General features: G+C 36.8%; 1 protein-coding gene and 1 long non-coding RNA gene across 2 annotated transcripts; both read left to right on the top strand.

Annotated features, from left to right (window-relative positions):
* The first annotated feature begins 221 nt into the window (after positions 1 to 221).
* On the top strand, positions 222 to 1,301 carry LOC121634823. The gene is made up of 3 exons (XR_006009303.1): positions 222 to 320; positions 540 to 609; positions 995 to 1,301. It is a non-coding gene; the product is annotated as an uncharacterized LOC121634823 (long non-coding RNA).
* A 31-nt stretch (positions 1,302 to 1,332) lies between these two features.
* LOC121634822 (C-type mannose receptor 2) lies at positions 1,333 to 20,973 on the top strand. Its single transcript, XM_041977757.1, has 3 exons — positions 1,333 to 1,354; positions 1,845 to 2,159; positions 20,445 to 20,973. The coding sequence occupies exons 1-3, from the start codon at positions 1,342 to 1,344 to the stop codon at positions 20,822 to 20,824; spliced, it is 708 nt and encodes a 235-aa protein (XP_041833691.1). The 5' UTR covers positions 1,333 to 1,341; the 3' UTR covers positions 20,825 to 20,973.
* Positions 20,974 to 22,010: the final 1,037 nt, after the last annotated feature.

Raw genomic sequence — 22,010 nt, 5'->3', positions numbered from 1 at the left:
CTTGTGACACATTCAGTAAATAAATAAAAAGTGTATGAGGATAACTGAAATCATTCTACAAAATAAGATACTCTTGCAAGTTGGTGATGCACACTGTATGTTCTACAAAAAAATGTTTAAATATAATTTAAATAATCAACTAGCCACACACCATAATCTTCAGTTAATTATTAATCTTATGCTGTCATTATTTTTACTATGTACACATGCACAGATGAACCTGTTGTCTTCACTCTGCCTTACATCACCCTAGAGGAGGATATAAACCCTGAGACTTCTCCACATTCAGTCCACTTTTACTCAAACCCTGAAGTCAGCAGGTAAGAGATTTTGAATTATTCTTCAAGATCTAAAAGTTTCAGTGATGAATTACTCTGTTAAATTTATTAAATTAAATATACCAGTTATGATCAACAATGAGAGATTAGGAATGACGTGCCTTGTAAATTTTAAACCTGCAGCAACTTGATTTCTTTATGAGTTTTTTTTTATTAATTAGTTAATTTTCTCATCTCTGCTTTTCATTTATTTGTCTTCAGTCTTTTCATTGAAAGAAAGTCACCTTAACATCAACAATGATGATCCTTTTCTTACTGGTTCTGCATTCAGGTAAAAACTCATTACTTTGATTTTTGTATTAATTTAATCATCTATACTGTCGTGTGTTTAGTGAATCATGTGTTACAGACTAGTGGTTAGAATAATTCTTAAAGCTAGATCCTATTATCAACAGTTCTTCTGGGTATTTTCACATGCTTCCAGCTGTTTTCTGACTTTAACATCATGTAACACATCTGCACAACATGATTATGTTTCATTGATGTGTGGACACGATAAACACTTAGTAGTTTTATGAGAAGTGTGACAGTAAATTGCCGCAAACTACTGTATTTGTTTTCAGACTGAGGCTACAGGATGTTGTTTATAGCATTACATTAGCTAAATAAAGAATCTGTGTGTGTGCGTGATTTTTCTCTCTCTTCCCTTTAAACAGGATTTCTGCAGTTTATTTTTACAACAAATCGTCTACGATCTTTTAGAGAAACTGGAAAACTGCAATGGAATGATTCTCTGAAGAATTGTACAGATACGGGTGGATCACTCATCACCTTGTATGATGAAGATGATGCTGGTTTTGTAGAAAATTATAGAAAGGCTAAATCGCCAACTGTCTGGCTTGGCCTGCACAAGGATCGAATCAATGTTTCCACCTGGTCAAATGGCAAAGTACCTACAATGTCTGAGTTTACAACACCTTCAAGTTTAGAAGAAGGGCAATTATGTGGAGCAGCTGAGGGCGGAAGATGGCCGGCTTATATTTGTAGTGAAAAAAAGAAATTCATGTGCCAAAAGGGTAGGTTTAAACAGCCAATATAGTGTGTGAGTGTGTGTGTGTGTGTGTATACATGTTATGTGTTAGTGAATATTTCAGGTAAATTCTGATATCATGCAGAAACCCAAATTCATTGTGAGTATTGTATCGATTATGTTGCTGTTTTGTTTTTTGTTTTTTTTGTTTGTTTTTGTTTTTCTTTCTCAAAATATGAGTGGGGATTTTAATGTATTATAGTTACATTTAGGTGAAAATGCTTTAATTCTAAATTATAGATGTAAAAAGACAGCTATAGGTTGATGTAAATTAGATCTAAAAAAGTTCATTTGTTATTTGCTCATTGGATAAATCTATTTTAAAACCTGTTGAGCAGGAAGTATAAACATAAAATGGATGACATGTAATCATTAAACATGTTTTCCAGAAAAATCGTTTGAATGTAAATAAGTAATAATAATACTTAATAAAATGCAAGTATCAAATTTCTAACAAATTCTCTTTGAATTTTCAGGTAGTAATTACATCCTAATCAATGAAACAAAGAACTGGTGCGAGGCACTGGGGTACTGCAGGAGACACTTTACTGATTTAGCGATCATTAATAACCAACAAGAAGCTGACTATGTCCTAAGTAGAAGTATGGGCACCAGATTTTGGATCGGGCTCCTGCATGACGAGTGGCGATGGGTGGACCAAAGCTGTTCAACATATAGAACCTGGAATAACATCAGCCAAACAGAAAACTGTTCAGTTATGTCAAGTGATACTGGCAGAAGTTTTAAGAGGCATGATTGTGAAGGTGCAGAACTAGGATTATGCTCCAAAGGTAAGCAATAAGCAGAGATAAGTTAATGGTCACACACAGCAAAGTTCACATCAGATTACATTAACTAAAATCACTTCCTAGAAATAAATTTTTTATGTGCAGTCTTTAATTTCTTCTTCATATAACTAAAAAAAAACTACTGTTTTTTTTTTTAGTTAAGAAAAAAATGTTAGTCACCATAAGCTGTAGCTTTACGACATGAGGTAATTTTTTTTAGTTTAATAATGCGTTACATATTTATATTTAATATTTAGAAAGTCCCACAAACTCAAAAACACTAGTGTCAACACAAACATCAAAATGTCACCCAGAAATATAAAGAGAAAATAGTCGAGTGCAGATTAGGGACTGAGTGGGTAAAGGAGTCACCTTCAAAAATACAAATCCTCACATTCATAAAATATTTTAATCAGTGAAAAGCTCTAAGATGTTCCATCATGAGGATGAGACAAGCTTTTTATTTATGATAACACTTATATTCTCTGTATACTCTAAGAGAGAGAGCAAATCATTGAGCCTCCGTGCCACCATGTAGTGTTGTCGGTAGGAAAAAGGTCATAGTGATAGATCAGAAAACACAGAAACAAAAACAGAGTTAATCCCTTCCAGAAAACTCAGCCACACAGAAGAGGAGGTTGGCATGTTACACATCCAATGAGTTATTGAAATTATATTGATGAAGTCGATCTTCTGTTTGTCTTGTAAATCTCAGCTCTGACTTTTCTTTGGTTTTCAGGCAAAGTGAGAATCAAAGTCATCACAAGCCCTCAATTAAGTTGGGAAGAATCCCTGGAATATTGTGAGGCAAACCATTCACGCTTGCTGTGGATTGAGGGTGAAGAAGATCAAAAAGCTGTTCAACAGTGGTTAAACTATACTTATACAGGCTCTTATCCGCTGTGGATCAGTATGAGGCAGAGTTCTGTCTTTGGATTTTGGATTTGGAGTGACAGGATTGTGAACTGGACCAACTGGGACAATGGAAGACAGCCAGAGTTGGACGAACCATTTCAGTGTGGCGTCATCAATAAGAACTTCACATGGAGTAATAGAAGCTGTTCAACACGGCTGCCTTTCATTTGTGAGGAGGATATTGTGTGGATGAATAAATGAATTACAGCTGCAGACGTGTTGCTAAAATGAAGGAAAATGTAGAATCAGTCTGAGTTTAATCTTAATGAGTAACCCTTAATCTATTATTACTGATTCTGTTTATCTGGTTCTGATGTGTTTATTTGTATTTAGTCAATATAACAGTTAATATTGTTTTTATTAGAACGCTAGTTCTGTGGGATACATATATCTATATATTTGCTGTGAATTTTTGTGGTTATTGGTTGTGTGCTCTCATCAGATTATTGAAAGTTACTTTACTCCACCTGTAATAGATTAATTAAACACTGGTTATTAAGTTGTAATGGAAGGCTGTAAATATCAGTGATTGATAAACATGAGTTATATTTAATAAAGAAACAACTTGATTCTTTCAAATTGACTGGACTCTGGTTTTGTTTTATAAAATTCAACATTAATGACTATGTTTTATAAAGATAACTTCAAAATAAAGGTTTATATAAAAAGGTGGTGTACAACCCAACCCAAGAACTTCTGACTAAATGTTTACAATAATTATGCTGAAGAACCATTTTCAGTCAAATACAGACATTTCGATGTAGATTTTTTTTTTTCTTTTAATAGATGTTCCATAATATTAAAATGTTATAGAATATTATCATTATTCTTTTATGCCGTTGACTATTACCGTGTGTAAATTGTTATGTATGTGGACAAACTTTAAAGGAAGGCTGAATCCATCACGTCCGTCTCGCAGAGGAAAGCCTGAAGATACGTGTACAAAATAAATGTGATTTTATTCAGCATAACCAAATGAAACATGTTACACTGTTTTTGCTTTTAAAAAAGTCCCTATTGTGTTTTTACTTTTAGCTTTTTGATAAAAGCTACTCTGATGTAAGCAGAAGAAACACACCAGCTCATCTGTGAAGTTTCCTTTTGTTTCGTTTTAACTTGGTCACATAAATGTTTTATCAATGAAAATATCTGGAAAGGAAAAAAACAATTGTCTCATTCAAAGTAAGAACACAAATAACAAGGATCACATACTGCTTACAAAGTTTGTGAAGTAATGAAATTATGACAAATCAGTAAAAGAAGCTAGCTATGATCTTTTTTTAATGTACAACAAAGAATATGTTTACACCATTAAAATCTTTTTTTGACGAATCTGAACATTTGCTGTAGAAAAAACAGTTTACTGGAGATGTCCATTGGTGCTGTCTTTTAGAAGGACTCCTACCTGTAGTGTTTAATTTACTGGTTCGGTCAATTAAATGTATTTCAAATTAAATATTTAATTATTTATTTATTCATTTATTTATTTTGGCAAACATCATATGCAGGAATTGTCAAGTTTGTCATGTCACAATCCACATTTTTAAACTTCATTTTCTTTAAATTAATTTTTTTCTCATGCTATTTATAAAAAAATACTTAAGCGGTACTTACACACACAAAATGTTCTAGTTTTAATTTATCTATGTTCTAGTAGCTTTTACAAATGTGTTTGTTTATGTCTCATTTAAAACTGATTAATAGAACATTTTAACCAAAAGAGATGATAACACAGTGTTTTCTAATTTGTAATTTTATTTAACAAGTTACATCAGTAAAATTAAATTAACAAAACAAAAAATACAGAAATATGAAAAAAAACAGAAATGTATTGGCACCATTTGGCATCCATCCATCCATCCATCCATCCATCCATCCATCCATCCATCGAGCAAGAGATACAGTACCAGTGAAGTTTTAATATTTTACTAGTTAACAAGTGAAGAATTTACTTGTCATCTAGTCACATTAGTTGAATGAACTGTATGGAAGAAATTATTCTAAGGTTTTGAAGGATTGTAATTTTGTGACTGAGATAAAATTGTTTGTGGGAGCACTGAACGCAGCAAACGGACATCTAAATACAGAAAATGTTTTTCAAGTCTCGTTTATTACTGTCACTCATTTCAGTTGTTTCTGAGTTTGTTAAAATGATGGTGTTGCCTCCTAAGGTTTCCATTAAAATAGCTGAAAAGGCGGTCATGATCCAGCTTTTATTTTCTGTTTTAATTTTAATAATTTATTTGTGTTCAGTAGTCGTATTTAAATCTGCTGCTTTGACTGGTCTGTGTGGGCACTGAGATCCCTCACATTTCCAGAAATGGAGAACAAGCAGTCAATACAGGAAGTAAAGATAAAAATAAAAACAAAATGAATAATTTAGACAGCTGTACTGAATTAAAAGTAAAGCTAATATAACAAAATGAATCTATTCCACAAGCATAAGCATGTAGTTATATTTATATCAGCTCTAAACCTCTCACTTACTTTAGTTTTGATAGTAGTGGAGGTATGAACAAGTTACACATATATTAAAATTGTCTCACTAGTGATATTTGTGATCAAGACGATTTTGAAGTTTATAGTATTTTGACTTCTTTTTTTTGACACAGTTTTATTAAAATACATTTTCTGAGCAGTTCCCAAAATACCAGCCACTAAAAAACAAACAATTTTTCTAATTTGATGTTAAGTTTAAAGTTTTTTTTAAGCTCTTATGTCATTCATCTACTTTAGATTGAACAGGACTTAACCCTGTAGTCTGGAGAAGACATCACTTCCAAAATTTTTGGAGAGGTTAGTGCCCCCCAAAAGAAATAAAAAGTGTTCCTCCAATGAGTCTGGTAAATTTTCACCTTCGGTGTCACCTCTACACCTAATAACTTCATATAGGAATACTCCTGGATGAAGCAGTACTTGTATGATGTAAATTGTACTCAGGGTAGTTCAATTCTGGTTGAAGCATTATAGTTACTGTAATGGGGAGACAGTGTGGCCAACTGTTTTCAAGCAGAAGATCATTCAGCAGAGTAAAAACTTTCCTCAAGTGACCTTGAAGAACTGATCTTTTGTGCTGAAGGAGCATCAAGTGAAGAAGACTTTCTAGCTCTGGTATTATGCTTTCTTCTTTTTTGTTTTCTTGGTCAAGCTGTTTTTTAAAGAAACTATATTCTTTAAGTTGCAAGATCCTTTTTAACATTTAGCTGTGTTGTGTTCACAAGCTGAGACAGTGATCTTGCTTCCATCATTCTCTACCTGATTACTCCTTCCTGTCAAGGCTGCAAAAGACCTGGCAAAGTTTCTGCATCGCTTTATTCAAGACAACTATGCTGGAGAAGTGTGTTTTATGTGTGTGAAACTGATTCTAGTGTCACTGTAGTGTAACCTGAGACATGACGGACATACCCTCTGTCTCTTACCCTGCCATCTAGTACCCTGCCATTTATTTTCAATAGTACATTATCTATCTATCTATCTATCTATCTATCTATCTATCTATCTATCTATCTATCTGTCTATCTGTCTGTCTGTCTGTCTGTCTGTCTGTCTGTCTGTCTGTCATTAGAAACATGTTCAGCCTAAGGCACTACATGTTATTTAAATATAAAATATACAGATGAGTGAAAGAAAATGTTCTGCACTAGTTAACAAGTAAGACATATATTAGGTTCACTGGAGATTTTTTTTCACTGACCTACTTCACGAGTAAGACAGTATGTGTGTTACTTGATAACAAGTAATATCAAACAAGATATGAACTTTTGTAACTAGAGACCATTTAGATCCTCACTTGTTAATTAGTTCATGTTTTTAGTCTCACTAGGGAACATGTAACATCAAAGTATACGTCAGCTGGTCAACTAGCTGGTGTTTTGTCTTTACAAGTTTATATGTAAGCTGCAACTTGCAGCCACTAGGTGGCTATTTGCAGTTCCTGGACCACATAGCTAATATCTCACATGTTAATGAACTGGCTGGGCTATTATGAAATCCTAGAGGTATGACTCGTTGGCATTTTAATTTTTGAACTGGGGAGCCAATAGGATGCCTCAATGAGCCTTTCCCCCACCTATTTATTTAATATCTTACAAGGGAGTGCTACATTTTTAACTAGTCCACTAGTGTTGATTTTGTCATTCACGTGTTCACAAACTGAGAAGGTATGTGAATCACTAGTGTTACTAGAGGGTATTTAGGCTTCACTAGTTCACTAGTAATCCATCTTTAGTCATGCTTATTCTCTAGTAAGATCAAAATGGGCATTTAATAATTAAATAGTAAGCTTTTTCATCTTTAGTAGATCATTAGTTACACATTTCGGCTCCACCTGGTAATTTAGTGAAGATAATTGCTGGTGACTAGTTAACTAGAGGAGAAGGCCATATGTTGTCTAGTTAACATGCCAATATTTTGCAGTTCACTAGTTAACTAGTAAAACATACTAGTCGACAAGTTTGGTCCAAAGTCCTACTAGTGTATTAAAAAGCTGATTAGATATTAATTTTATCCGACTGTTGTAGCAAGTGGCCTCACTAGTACAACTTCTGTTCAAACTACTTGCACAAAAGTGTCACAAGTTGTAGAAAAATAGTTACAAGTCAAATTTTTGTGTTCAACTAGTATAATAAAATTCCTATAAAATGTAAGCATTTGCTCAACTAGTCTATGCATAGTGCAAACTAGTAAAAGAAACTGATGTCTGATATCAAGGATACGGAATAAATGCTCACTCGGCTTGCCATAGTCCTTGAAGTGACTGTAGGCTTTCACGTGATGAGGAAAAATCTACATTTATGTGTGCTATAACCCCGGAAGAGACAGACATATTTGCAAGAACTGAGATCTGATTTGAAATTCAAACGAGGGCACATGCATATGTGCATCTCTGTGTAAAATACTTACTAATGTTGCTATCAAAGTTCCTGCACACATAAAGGTGTTGCCGGGAAAATTTACTAAAGGTAAATAAGAAAATAAGTTAATTTTAATAACTGACATGACATGACCTATACCAGGGGTGTCCAGCTCCGGTCCTCGAGGGCCACAATCCTGCAGATTTTTGATGTTTCCCTGCTGCAAAACCACCTAACTCAAATTAATGAGTCTTGTGCAAAACTTTATAGGCTGTTGGATCTATTTGATTTGAGTCAAGTGTGTTGAAACAGGAAACACTGAAAACCTGCAGGACAGTGGCCCTCGAGGACCGACTTTGGACACCCCTGTCCTTTACTGATCACTTTCTTTTTTGCCTTTACTTAAGCAGTGAAACTTTTAAAAATATTTAGATTCAGAAAGCATAGTCTGTTTGTTAGGTATTCATAAATCCAGGTGGTGGAAGAGGTGTCCACCTGGAATTAGTGAGCTTCTCACATAACATAGCAGCTGAATTGTATTGAAAGCACTTCAGAAATCAAAGAACATGATCCTCAAAGTGCTGCTCTATAAAGCAGGTAGATGATGGCATCTTCAACCCAAGAACAGTATGAGAAGCTAACTGTGGGTCCTGAAAGGTGTTCACTTGCTTATTGAGGTGAGGCAAACAGTCTCTGAAGAACTTTCATGATCTGAGATGTGGAATTTGGTTCAGATGGTTGGGATTTTTTAGGTACTAGAAGAAGGCATGATGTTTACCACAGCACAGGAACTCTTTTCTGACTCAGGCTGGTGTTGAAAAGATGCTGAAGAATCCAACATATTTGTACTGAGCAAGTTTTCAGAATCTTGGTTCTGACGCCATCTGAACATGCAGCCATGTTCCGGTTCAGTTTCTCCAACTGTTTGACTGCAGGAGACAGACAAGCTTGTATTATCAGGCTTGTCTTCTGTTTTTATTGTTTGACAATAGGACACCTGTTGTCCACTTAAGCAAGTGCATAATATCATTTCCTTGTGTCTTTTGCTTGTGTTTTCTATCAGTCTATCAGTATCAGTCTTTTGGAATTTGCTTATGCCTTAAATGCAAATATATTTTCCAGGAACTGTTGCATGAATCACTGAAAATGCATCTTTAGATGCAGAAAAAGCATTTGACAGAGTAAACTGGAAATTTTAATTTGCAACATTAAACAAATGTGGGTTTGGGTTATCTTTGATAGACTGGATAAAAATATTATATAACAACCAAAATACATGTGTAAAGACCAATAATCAAACTTCTCCAAGCTTCTGTTTGCAAAGAGGCACCAGGCAGGGCTGCCTGCTTTCTCCCACACTTTTTGCTATTTTGACTGAACCCAGACAAAATAAGACAAAATAATAAAAAAAATAAAACAAAATAAAGGAGTCTATGCCAAAAATATAGAACATAAGATAAATCTTTATGCTGATGATGTATTTGATGATGTATTACTTTTCCTCCAGAACTCATCGACATCTCTCCCCCACACAGTCACACTCAACAAATTCTCATCAATATCTGACTACTCTATTAACTGGTCTAAGACTATAGTTAGACCAGTTTAATAGAATTTTTGCTTTTGACCTGGACAGGGCCAAGTAGATAAGCAGTTGATGAAAGCCTGGGTTTGCCTGAATGCCACTGGCTGCTGTCACCTACTTGCTTACTTGCCTCCTTTCCATGTGAACGTCACCTGCTCACTGAGCTGGAACCAGGTCTTTGTTGGTGTCTTCTTGTAGCCTGTGGTAGCTTCTCAGTTTATGTGCACAGCACAGTTCCGACCTGATAATACATCAGGAGTCTGTGTTTGTGGTGCAAAAATATATGCTTGGGACTGGGACCATTAGATACTGCATCTCCTGCACAGTGCCTGGATAATATAACCATACAAGGAAATTAAAAAGTTGTAATGTGATAGCGGCCCCCAAAAATAATTCCTAAAAAAAGGTGAAAAGGTTTGTATGTCTCTTTACATGTTATGTAAGATGGTAATACACAGTTTCAACACTTCACATAAGCCAGAAAATATGGAAAAACATGACACGAGCCCTTTGTTTAGTCTCACCATGTCTATGTTTCAAAGCTGCGTGAGAAACTTTTATTTTCATATCAAATTGTGGGCAAAATAAATTTGACTGGCATTACCTGAGCCCTCAGTATCTGTTTGCTTTTCTACTTTTTGTTAATACATATCGCATTTTATTGGTGGTAGAATATCAATAAAGCATTTCTCAGTCATCTGTTTCTGTTGTTTCTTCAGATTCTATTGTTTGACAATAGGACAGCAAAAATAGTGACAAGTTGGACTTAATATTATATAGTTAACCTAACAAACAAGTCCTTAATATAGCTGTATAAACCAATACATTATTCCAGTAATTGACTGGGCAGCACTAATGATACATACAATATATTTTAAATAATAAATGTTGATTTAAGCCTGTGTAATGTCCACATGAACTGACCTTGTGTTTTCTACTTATCAGTCAAACAGTAAGTTTTTTGGAATTTGCTTATGCCATTAAAGCGAATATATTTTCCAGGAACTGTTGCATGGGTTACTAAAAAAGAAGAATACAGACAATAAAAGTATGTGTACATTCAGTTTATCAGTGCTGCACTATAATTGTCCTGTTGGGTTTATACATTTATAAATGTTAGGTTTTATATATCCAAATTATTAGAACATGGATTCCCACTTCCAATAATTTAATGTCATTTTTCTGTCAAGAGGGAGGGGATTGTGGAGAGGAAAGAAGAGGAACAGGAAGTCAGTAAGAATCTGTGCAATGCCACATGGCCAATGTCATCATGCAAGCCTTGTAGGGCTCTGTTCCTACACTGTACAGGCACTACTAGCAGATAGATCATGTCTCCTCTATCAAAGGACCTACTGTAAAGGATTCCTTCTTGGAGTTTGAACTTGTTCAATTCTCTCACTAGCAACTTGACTTCAGGGTGTTCAGAATTCACAGTTTTAAAGCTGGGCTTTTGTGCACTTGTCACCACAGTAATGACCTTTCCAATTGATGGGACTTTTGTCATTCTGGGTAAGGTGGTTTGGCCTTGGTCAGCAAAGAAACCATGTAATGAGGGAGCATCCACAGCAAGAGATTCTGCAAGAACAGAAACATTTGGTGGATTTGCAAAGTGATGCTTACACACTGCAGAGATAACATCAGTTGAAAGATCTTGGTTTTTCCCCTCTAAGATGTGCTTCACCATGTCATTAATCTCCCGCAAGGATTCTTCATCCTCCTGGGGTGTGGCTTGTGGCTGTCTAGACAGACCGTTTGCATCTCTGTTAAGAGTGTCCTGCTCAATACTTGACGGAGAATCTGAAGGTAGACAGGGAAGTCAACCAACAGTGTCACAAAGCACAAGGGACAGGTGAATGTTGTCTTAGGTTTATCTTCCTCTTCCATCTCCACCTGATAATACCCAGACTTGAGGTCCATTACTGAGAATCACTTGGCTCCACTCAGAGCTGAGAATGTCTCCTCCATGTTAGAAAGGGCATATGCATCTTTAATAGTGCGGGCATTCAGTTTCCTATAATCAAGGCACAGCCTGATCTTTCCATTTTTTTTCCTAACCAGCACCAATGGGAATGCAAAGGGGCTCTCAGACTCTCTTACTATTCCAGCAGTACATGGTGATGCAGCTGGTCAGGATAGACTCAATGACGCAGCTGTAGAAGTTTCTGAGGATATTTGGTGACATGCTGAACTTTCCCAGCCTCCTCAGGTTGTACAGCCGCTGCTGAGCTCTCTTCACCAGCTATGTGGTGTTGAGTGTCCAGGTGAGGTCCTCACTGATGTGGACCTTCAGATATTTAAAGCTGCTCACCCTCTCCGCTACCAGCCCGTGGATAAGCAGTGGCTGATGGAGGTTCATCTCCTTCCCTGATATCCACTATCATCTTCTTGGTCTTGTCCATGTTGCGGGTGAGGTTGTTGTCCTCACACTATGACACGAAAGAGGCCACCTCCCTCTTGTAGGCTGATGCGACCTACCACAGCAGTGTTGTCCGCAAACTTTAGAGTGGTGTTGTCCTTGTGGGAGGCCACAGAGTCATGGGTGAACAGGGTGTAGAGGATGGGACTGAGGACACACCCCTGTGGTGTGCCAGTGTTAGTGATGATGCTGGCCGAAGTCCTGCTCCCGATCCTGACAGACTGAGGCCTGCCAGTCAAAAAGTCCTGGAGCCGGTCACAGAGGATGGGGTGTAGTCCCAGGGAAAACAGTTTATGGGTGAGCTTGTGGGGGATGACCGTATTGAATGCCGAGCTGTAGTCAATAAAGAGCATTCTGATGTAAGAGTCTTTATTCTCCAGGTGTGAGAGGGAGATGTGCAGGTCACATGATACACAAGTCATGTGATATGTTTGTTTGGCTATTAGTGGGTTAGCATGACTAACAGATGAGATAAGTTTAAAATGATTCACACTCGATCCATAATATATTTATCTAGAAAGCCCCTACACTTACCAGATTCAGTGGCATTCCTGGTTTCCACCTTGGACACTTCCACGCAGCGCAGGAGCATGGACGTAACTGTGGTAGAGTTCACAGCCTTATTAATTTGTTTGCCAGGTGATCTCCCCAAACAACACACAACACAACAATTAAGGGTATAAAAAAAGAAGAATGTATTATAAGCACACCAAATGCCAATGACAATGGCCACAGAATACACATTATATATATATATAAAGGGAAGGGAAGCAAAGGAAAGCAGATAGAACATAACACTGTTCATTTTATAAACAGCAGGTCTTTATAATAAAAAATATAATCTGAGCATTGGTATTTGAATGGGGCTGTAGAGCCCGATGTCTAGCAACACCCCTGCCCTCACTGTCTCTGCAGTCTCTACAGCAGGGGTAGCCAACGTCGGTCCTCGAGGGCACCAATCCGGCAGGTTTTCCAGATTTCCGTGCTCCAACACACCTGACTTAAATTAAACGAATCCAACAGCCTATAAGGATCTCCACAATTACTCGTTAGTTTAAGTCAGGTGTGTTGGAACACGGAAATCTGGAAAACCTGCCGGATTGGTGCCCTCGAGGACCGACGTTGGCTACCCCTGCTCTACAGGCATAACTTATTGACCATGAAAGTCTATTTTCGGGTTCAACAGATAGATCCCAAATAAACTCAGTGATCAGCAATGTGGCTGATATTTATTACTGCACATCTGAACAAAACAGGAAACCTTAGCTTTAAGATTGCAGGGACTCCAGTTGTTCATCAACACAAAAACTTAAACCAGCAACAGACAGACGTAAACCACTTTCCCAAAAACCAGTGACAGATCTCCACATATCCAACCAGCTCTACATTGTATCCCTCTGATAGTAGTTGGATAGTACCTGATACCTTGATATTACCTGCCTGCAGCACTAAAGGACTCAGAGTAACGTATGTCTCCACCCTAGCATCACCACCTCTGCTTCTGTGTTATGGTAGATTTTCTGATGTTTAATGAAGTTGGCTTCACACACACATCAAACTGAACATCGTTGCTGTTTGTGAAGCTGAAATATCTCCACTCATCGCTGCGTGTCGGACTGATCACTGAGCAGTGAGTTAACCGCGATGCTGCGCCTCTGTCACATTTGCCTACAGACAGAAGAAGGTATAGTTCCTACATATCCTGAAAGTCTAGTTATACAAATGCTGGTATGATGAAAAGATATTTCACTATTTATCCTCACATCACTTCTTCTCTGATACTTAGATCATATCATAGGTCCGTTCCCACTTATTTATTTATTTATTTGTTTCACAGACTGCTTTGTTTCACTGGGTTTCCTGGGTAGGCTTTCTTGCCTCATATGAGTCTCTCATCCGAACCAGCTGGTGTGTCCTCTCTCAAATTCACTCACGCTGCAGCAGGCAGGGCACGTGGCAGGGAGGAGGACAAAGAGCGTGTATATGTAAGATGACCACTCCTAGCTCATTTTCTAACGCTAAACATAACTTAAAGGTCCCATATTATGCAAAATTCACTTTTTAATGGTTTTGGAACAGTCATACTGGTCCCCCCGCATGTGTAGGAGACCCGTAAGTGTGAAACTCTTTCAGGCGCTCTCTCTCCCCCCTGCTCCACCTCTAGGGAAGTAAGCGCTGAATTGAGCGAGTTTGAAAGCCTGTACGTTAAGACGTCATAAGGGACAATAACCACTCCCCACAGAGCGATGGACCCGCTTACCGGCTCTCAAAGCCCGCCCTCTAAAAATCACCTAGCGCCCAGTGTTTTTCCCTCTTCGGCAACCCTCGTTAGCGGACATGGCTAAGCGACAGAAGCACTGTTCTGTTTGTGGCTGCATAAATGAACACGAAAACGTTTTTTTTACTTCCATCCACTGAACCCACGAGGACTGAGTGGATTAATTTTATTTTTGGAGGAAATGTACCCGGAAAACTTCCAAAGGTTTTGCATGTCTGTGGCCAGCATTTCAAAGAGGACTGTTTCCACAACATGGGGGCATGGAAAGCAGGCTTCGCCAACCGTTTGAAGCTGAAGCCAGGTTCAATACCAACTGTCCGTGACACAGCTGGAGAGGTAAGAGCTGGCAGTTATTTTATCGTTTCGGCCTTATTAGTCTGATAGCTTGAAAATATATTAGCACTGTTGTAAATGTAGCCAAGTCACTGTTTCTACTGTTTGTATCCGGTGCCATTGTGCATCAGATTGATGAGCGTAGCTAGCTGTGTTCTCCGTGCGTCGCGGTTTGGGTCGGTAATGGGGGCTTCAGGAATGGGTTCCGGTGTTCCGGCGTTTGTTTATCCTTCACTACGCTGTAATCAGCGTCTAGTTACCGCTAAGGCCTAACCTGTCAATCACCTCATGACGGGCGATGCGATGGGCGGAGCCAACAGCTGAGCTGCTCCACCAGGGTTCCGCCCACCATAAACGGCACATTTCTGAAGCTGCTAAAAAGAGGGAGGTGAAGAGAAGCCGCTGCACTCAAACTGAGGGTCGATTTGTCCATACCATGGCGGAAATATTTCATTTAGATATTAATGAATGGTCTCAGATTGGGAATAAAGTGTATAATATGGGACCTTTAACTAACTGGCTGCCTTATAGTGTCTTAGTGGAGAGTTTAAAGTTAACATTTATTTATAGGGAGTGATACCTCTCTATGACACATTATTTTAACCTGATTACAACAGATAAAACACATTTAGTGTAGCTTGACCTAATGTGATAAAGAAATAACTCAGGGGGGTTGGACTACCTGGGTTAAACTTTCATTATTTGTACTATGTACACATGCACAGATGAACCTGTTGTCTTTAGTCAGCCTTACATCACCCTAGAGGAGGACATAAACCTGAGACTTCTCCACATTTAGTCCATTTTTACTCAAACCCTGAAGTCAGCATGTAAGAGATTTTGAATTATGCTTGAAGATCTAAAATATTCAGTGATAAATTACTCTGTTAAATGTATTAAAATAAATATACCAGTTATGATCAACAATGAGAGATTAGGAATGATGTGCCTTGTAAATTTTAAACCTGCAGCAACTTTTTTATTTATTAGTTAATTTTCTCATCTCTGCTTTTCATTTATTTGTCTTCAGTCTTTTCATTGAAAGAAAGTCATCCTAACATCAACAATGATGATCCTTTTCTTAATGGTTCTGCATTCAGGTAAACACTCATTACTTTGATTTTTGTATTCATTTAATCGTCTATACTGTCGTGTGTTTAGTGAATCATGTGTTACAGACTAGTGGTTAGAATAATTCTTAAAGCTAGATCATGTTGTCAACAGTTCTTCTGGGTATTTTCACATGCTTCCAGATGTTTTCTGACTTTAACATCATGTAACATATCTGCACAACATGATTATGTTTCGTAGTGATTTAGCATCATTAAACATTAAAGATGTTTAATAAAATTATTAATTTTAATAATTTCATAAAATGATGAATTATTAGTCAAAATCTTGATTATACATCAGGCATCACCACACAGATAGCTTTGATACTAATCTAATGGCTGTGCGGACACCATTAGAGTACAAAATTAATTAATTTAAGCTAGTCAAATCAGTCAGTTATCAATCGATCAGCCTCCGCACTTCATTTTTCGTGAATGGTAAATGGTCTGTACCAGTTTAGGATAAATATGTGATATTTATTACTAATCTAATCATGCACAAATGAAAAAGGGAATATTTACAAAAGGATTTCGAATGAAAATATGAATCAAACATAGTAGAATGCAAAATATGGTGTTCAAATCGGACACTTATTTCAATGTAATGTGTTAGAATGAATAAAATGTGTATAAGAAATTAAACAAACGTTAATTAATCTGTATGTTAATTAAACTAATGTTTAAGGAAACAAAAAAAAGGATCTCTGAATCCTAAAAGCGAAAAGAGGGAAAACTGAATTTCATCTGTTTAAAGCTGGAAGTTTTGGATCAGGCAGTTCTGCTGAGCAGTCTCGTTCAGTGATTTGGTTGGGTCGGTTGTGTCTCAGATGGCATAGGATCAAAAGAGTCCAGCTTTGGATCCATCCAAAATAAAACTCTGTGGAATTGGTTCTGAAGCGTTTGTCCGCCTGCGTTAATCAGTTATTTATTTATTTATTTATTTCATACATAGCTATGCACAACATCAAATTATAACAGAACAACAACATCAGAACACTTCTTGTTGCACCACCATGATAGAAAAGGAGCAGGACCACGCCCCCTCCCCTCTGGTTGGTTCTATTGTTGTAGTATAACTCATAACTCTGGATGTGAAAATCACTGCCTTTTTCTTCATTTAACCATGTCTCTGATAAAGCAATCAATTTAAATTTATGGTTCAATGTATTCAAGTAATCTTTGATCTTAGTGAAATTTGCATAGATGCTTCTACAATTAAAATGTATTAACGATAAGACATTATCCATCTCTACATTGTTATTCAACTCCTCATCAGTATAATATTTACAAGTGTCATTGACGGAATTAAACACGTGATTTTCCGGATCGACATCATATTCAGAATCATATAATTTATGTTCCGTGTAGTCCGATCTAAGTCCGTGTAGTCCGAAAGTTTGACTTCTGTGTGGCTCAATCATTAAAATTGTTTATAATAATAATAATAATAACTTTATTTATAAAGCACTTTTCATACCGGGGCAACACAAAGTGCTTTACATGAAAAATCAATTCATCCATATTAAAACAAAAAGAAACTACATAACATAACGCGGGAATATGCATAAATACACACAAAGCAAACAAAGGGGTTTCTTATCAGTTGAAGGAAAACACAAGTTTAGAAAGAAAATGAACACCTTCAAAGGACGTTCTGGATGAGGTCCATCTGAAATTCATCAAACATTTAGATGTTATTAAAAAAGTTAAAGTTCAGAAACTTCCCAGATCTTTGATATAACTTAAACACAGTACTCCCCCATTCCGGGTTGGAGTTGACCTTTGTTGACCTGTGGAGCTGAAAACCATGTCATAAATCTAAGTCCTGGGTTTTGCCAGTCAGACCCCCACTTTGGAATGAGAGGGACTGTTTGTCTGTAAGGAGAAAAAATCCTCAAATGTTTTATTCAGTCAGGATTAATCAAAAGTTCCAATCTTTATTTTGAAGATGCTGGAATCCACTACAGTTTCATTGATGTTTGGACACAGTAAACACAGTAAACTGCTGCACACTACTGTATTTGTTTTCAGACTGAGACTACAGGATGTTGTTTATAGCATTACATTAGCTAAATGAAGAATGTGTGTGTGTGTGTGTGTGTGTGTGTGATTATCTCTCTGTCTCCTTTGAACAGGATTTCTGCAGTTTATTTTTACAACAAATCGTCTACGATCTTTCAGAGAAACTGGAAAACTGCGATGGAATGATTCTCTGAAGAATTGTACAGATACGGGTGGATCACTCATCACCTTGTATGATCAAGATGATGCTGGTTTTGTAGAAAAGTATAGAAGCACTAAACTACAAACTCCATTTGTCTGGCTTGGCCTGCGCAAGGATCGAATCAATGTTACCACCTGGTCAAATGGCGAAGTACCTACTATGCAGTTTTCAACATCTTCAGATTTAGAAGGAGCACAAAGATGTGAAGCAGCTGAGGGCGGAGGATGGCAGCGTTATCTATCTAGTGAAAAAAATAAATTCATGTGCCAAAAGGGTAGGTTCAAACAGCCATTATAGTGTGTGTGTGTGTTTGTGTACATGTTATATGTTACTGTATATTTCAGATAAATTCTGATATCATGCAAAAACCCAAATTCATTGTGAGTATTGTTTTTAACACATGCTGCCATTTTTTTTTTTTTTTTGTTTTGTGTTTGTTTTTTCTTTTTCCTTTCTCAAAATATGAGTGGTGATTTCAATGTATTATAGTTACATTTAGGCAATAATCCTTTAATTCTAAATTATAGATGTAAAAAGACAGCTATAGGCTGATGTAAATTAGATCTAAAAAATTTCATTTGTTACTTGCTTATTGGATAAATCTATTTTAACCTGATGAGCAGGACATATAAACATAAAATGGATGACATGTGATCATAAATCATGTTTTTCAGAAAAAAAAATGTTTCAATGTAGATAATTAATAATAATTCTTAATAAAATGCAAGTATTACATTTCTAACAGATTCTCTTTAAATTTTCAGGTAATTACACCCTAATCAATGAAACAAAGAACTGGTGCGAGGCACTGCGGTACTGCAGGAGACACTTTACTGATTTAGCGATCATTAATAATCAACAAGAAAAGGACAATGTCCTAAGTAGAAGTATGGGCACCAGATTTTGGATCGGGCTCCTGCATGACGAGTGGCGGTGGGTGGACCAGAGCTGTTCAACATATAGAACCTGGCAGAACTTAACGGGAAACTGTTCAGTTTTCTCAGGTGGCAGTAGTTTTGAGAGACATGACTGTGATCTGGATGCAATAGGATTATGCTCCAAAGGTAAGCAATAAGCAGAGATACATAAATGGCCACACACAACAAAGTACACATCAGATTACATTAACTAAAAATCACTTTGTAGATATGCACTTTTAAAGTGCAGTCTTTAATTTGTTCTTCTTAAAATTAAACAAAAGACTGTTTTTTTTTTTTTTTTTGTTTTGTTTTTTGAGTAAAGCCTGGTACATATATAAGGATTTTTGGGCTGTTTTTGTCCCAATTTTGTCCTGATTTTGCCTAACCTCAGACGGCAAACGCCCTATCATCATGAGATTCCCTGTACAATTATCATTTGGTCCAAGGTGTGTTATAAGCAGATTTGTCCCAATAGCCGACAATTGGAAATATTGAACATGTTCAATATTTGTTCAATATTTCAGAGCTGATTTCTGAGAAACATCCACAACTTGTGCAGTGTGACTGCGTGGATGGTGACGTGGCACGGAATGTAGCCAATCAGACAGCGAGCTGGCTGGAGAACAAGGAAATAAAGTCTGTGTTCACGCCGTCTCCATTCTGTTATTTTTTTCATTTCTGGCTTTTTCTGTTAACAATAGTCCCAAGACCCATCATTCCCTTGTCCTATATATCCTCTTCCATGCTGTGTGTTGTGTTTTCCGATTGTTACTATGTTTCTTCTTCTTCGTTTTTTCCAGTTGTTGCTATGGTTCTTCTTCTACATTTGTGTTAGATTACGTTTGGTCATGTCAGATGTCCGGCTGAGCGGACTAGATTGTAGATTAGTTGCGGGACAGCATTGTTATGTGCGATCAAAACTGTTTAATGCCTGATTTTTTTATCTTCACATGTGAGGTCTCGAACCAATAAAAGATCTCATAAGATTTAAAAAATGTGTGTACCAGGCTTTAGGTAAGAAAAAAATGTCACAGTCACCATAAGCTGTAGCTTTACTGATGTGAGTTTTTTTTTTTTTTTTTTTTTCGTCTGTTTGTTTTTGTTTTTTTTAAAGAATTTCATATTTATATTTTATATTTAGTCCTCCACTGTCACAAATTTAAAAAAACAAAAAAAAAAACAAAAAAAAAACACTAGTGTCAACACAAACATCAAAATGTCACCCAGAATAATAAAGAGAAAATAGTCGAGTGCAGATTAGGGACTGAGTGGGTAAAGGAGTCACCTTCAAAAATACAAATCCTCACATTCATAAAATATTTTAATCAGTGAAAAGCTCTAAAATGTTCCATCATGAGGATGAGACAAGCTTTTTATTTATGATAACACTTATATTCTCTGTATACTCTAAGAGAGAGAGCGAATCATTGAGCCTCCGTGCCACCATGTAGTGTTGTCGTTAGGAAAAAGGTCATAGTGATAGATCAGAAAACACAGAAACAAAAACAGAGTTAATCCCTTCCAGAAAACTCAGCCACACAGAGGAGGAGGTTGGCATGTTACACATCTGATGAGTTACTGATGTTATATTGATGAGGTCGATCTTCTGTTTGTCTTTTAAATCTCAGCTCTGACTTTTCTTTGGTTTTCAGGCAACGTGAGAATCAAAGTCATCACAAGCCCTCAATTAAGTTGGGAAGAATCCCTGGAATATTGTGAGGCAAACCATTCACGCTTGCTGTGGATTGAGGGTGAAGAAGATCAAAAAGCTGTTGAACAGTGGTTAAATTATACTCATGTACAATTCTCTTATCCACTCTGGATCAGTATGAGGCAGAGTTCTGTCTTTGGATTTTGGATTTGGAGTGACAGGATTGTGAACTGGACCAACTGGGAGAATGGAAGACAGCCAGAGTTGAACGAACCGTTTCAGTGTGGGGTCATCAAAAAGGACTTCACATGGAGTAATAGAAGCTGTTCAACACAGCTGCCTTTCATTTGTGAGGAGGATATTGTGTGGATGAATGAATGAATTACAGCTGCAGATGTGTTGCTAAAATGAAGGAAAATGCAGAATCAGTTTGAGTTTAATCTTAATGAGTAACCCTTAATCCATTATTACTGATTCTGTTTATCTGGTTCGGATGTGTTTATTTGTATTTAGTCAATATAACAGTAAATATTGTTTTTATCAGACACTATTAAGTTGTAATGGAAGGCTGTAAATATCAGTGATTGATAAACATGAGTTATATTTAATAAAGAAACAACTGACTTGATTCTTTCAAATTGACTGGACTCTGGTTTTGTGTTTTAAAACTCAACTTTAATGACTTTATTTTATAACGATAACTGCAAAATAAAGGTTTATATAAAAAGGTGGCGTACAACCCAACCCTTTACAATGAATTTTCAATAATATTAAAAATGTTTTAGAATATTATCATTATTCTTTTATGCCATTGAATTACTTAAAAAGCTAATTCTATTACAAGTGTGTTAATTTTTATTGCAGCAACCTGAATATAATCAAAGGTTGGGACAGTTAGAAAATAGAAAAATAAAGCAGAAGTGGTCCAACAGAGCAACATTTAGCTAATATGTGGTAAAGCTGCATTTTAGTTTAACGATACATTTAAATCAAACTCTCTTCTTTGGTAGTATTTTACAGGAATATGTTTAAGTAAAGATGACAGAAGAGAAGGAAAACAATGCAAATACTCACTAGAAACACTGAACTGGGAGGGAGACTGGTGAAAAGCAATACCATCATCTGAAGAGGAGAGAAAGAGACGTTTGGATGTTTTCCAGGATATTATTCACAACGTGGACAAACTTTAAAGGAAAGCTGAATCCATCACACACCCACTCATCATTACAACACATCATTTTGACTGTGTTAATGTGTGTGTTTGCAGATCTCTAGATCATTTCTCACTCGAGGGAATAGTCTCTCGACTCGTCGGCCCGCTCACTTCTCTGACCGTTATGAAATGTTTGCGTCCACGTGCAGCATCATTGCTCACTGAAAGGATCTAAGCTTCTCATGAAACAGACTGCTCCTCAGAGTAAATCACCAGACACGGAGGATCCGTCTGACCTGCGGCCATTCACGTTTGTTGCTGCAAAGCCAAGTTTTTAGTTGGCAGAGCCAATAAAGAGCTAAGATATAGTCCCATTTTGGATAGAGCTCTAGTCACAAGTCTGGTGTCTTTCAG

This window comes from Melanotaenia boesemani, chromosome 23 (assembly GCF_017639745.1).
Source record: "Melanotaenia boesemani isolate fMelBoe1 chromosome 23, fMelBoe1.pri, whole genome shotgun sequence".
Classification (NCBI taxonomy): domain Eukaryota; kingdom Metazoa; phylum Chordata; class Actinopteri; order Atheriniformes; family Melanotaeniidae; genus Melanotaenia; species Melanotaenia boesemani.
The sequence above is the reverse complement of the archived record's forward strand: the minus strand, read 5'-3'. Positions and strand labels throughout refer to the sequence as shown.

Coding starts and splice junctions, on each gene's coding strand:
- LOC121634822 (XM_041977757.1), top strand. Junction 2,160..20,444: donor ACTAGGATTATGCTCCAAAG/GTAAGCAATAAG, acceptor TTTGGTTTTCAG/GCAACGTGAGAATCAAAGTC.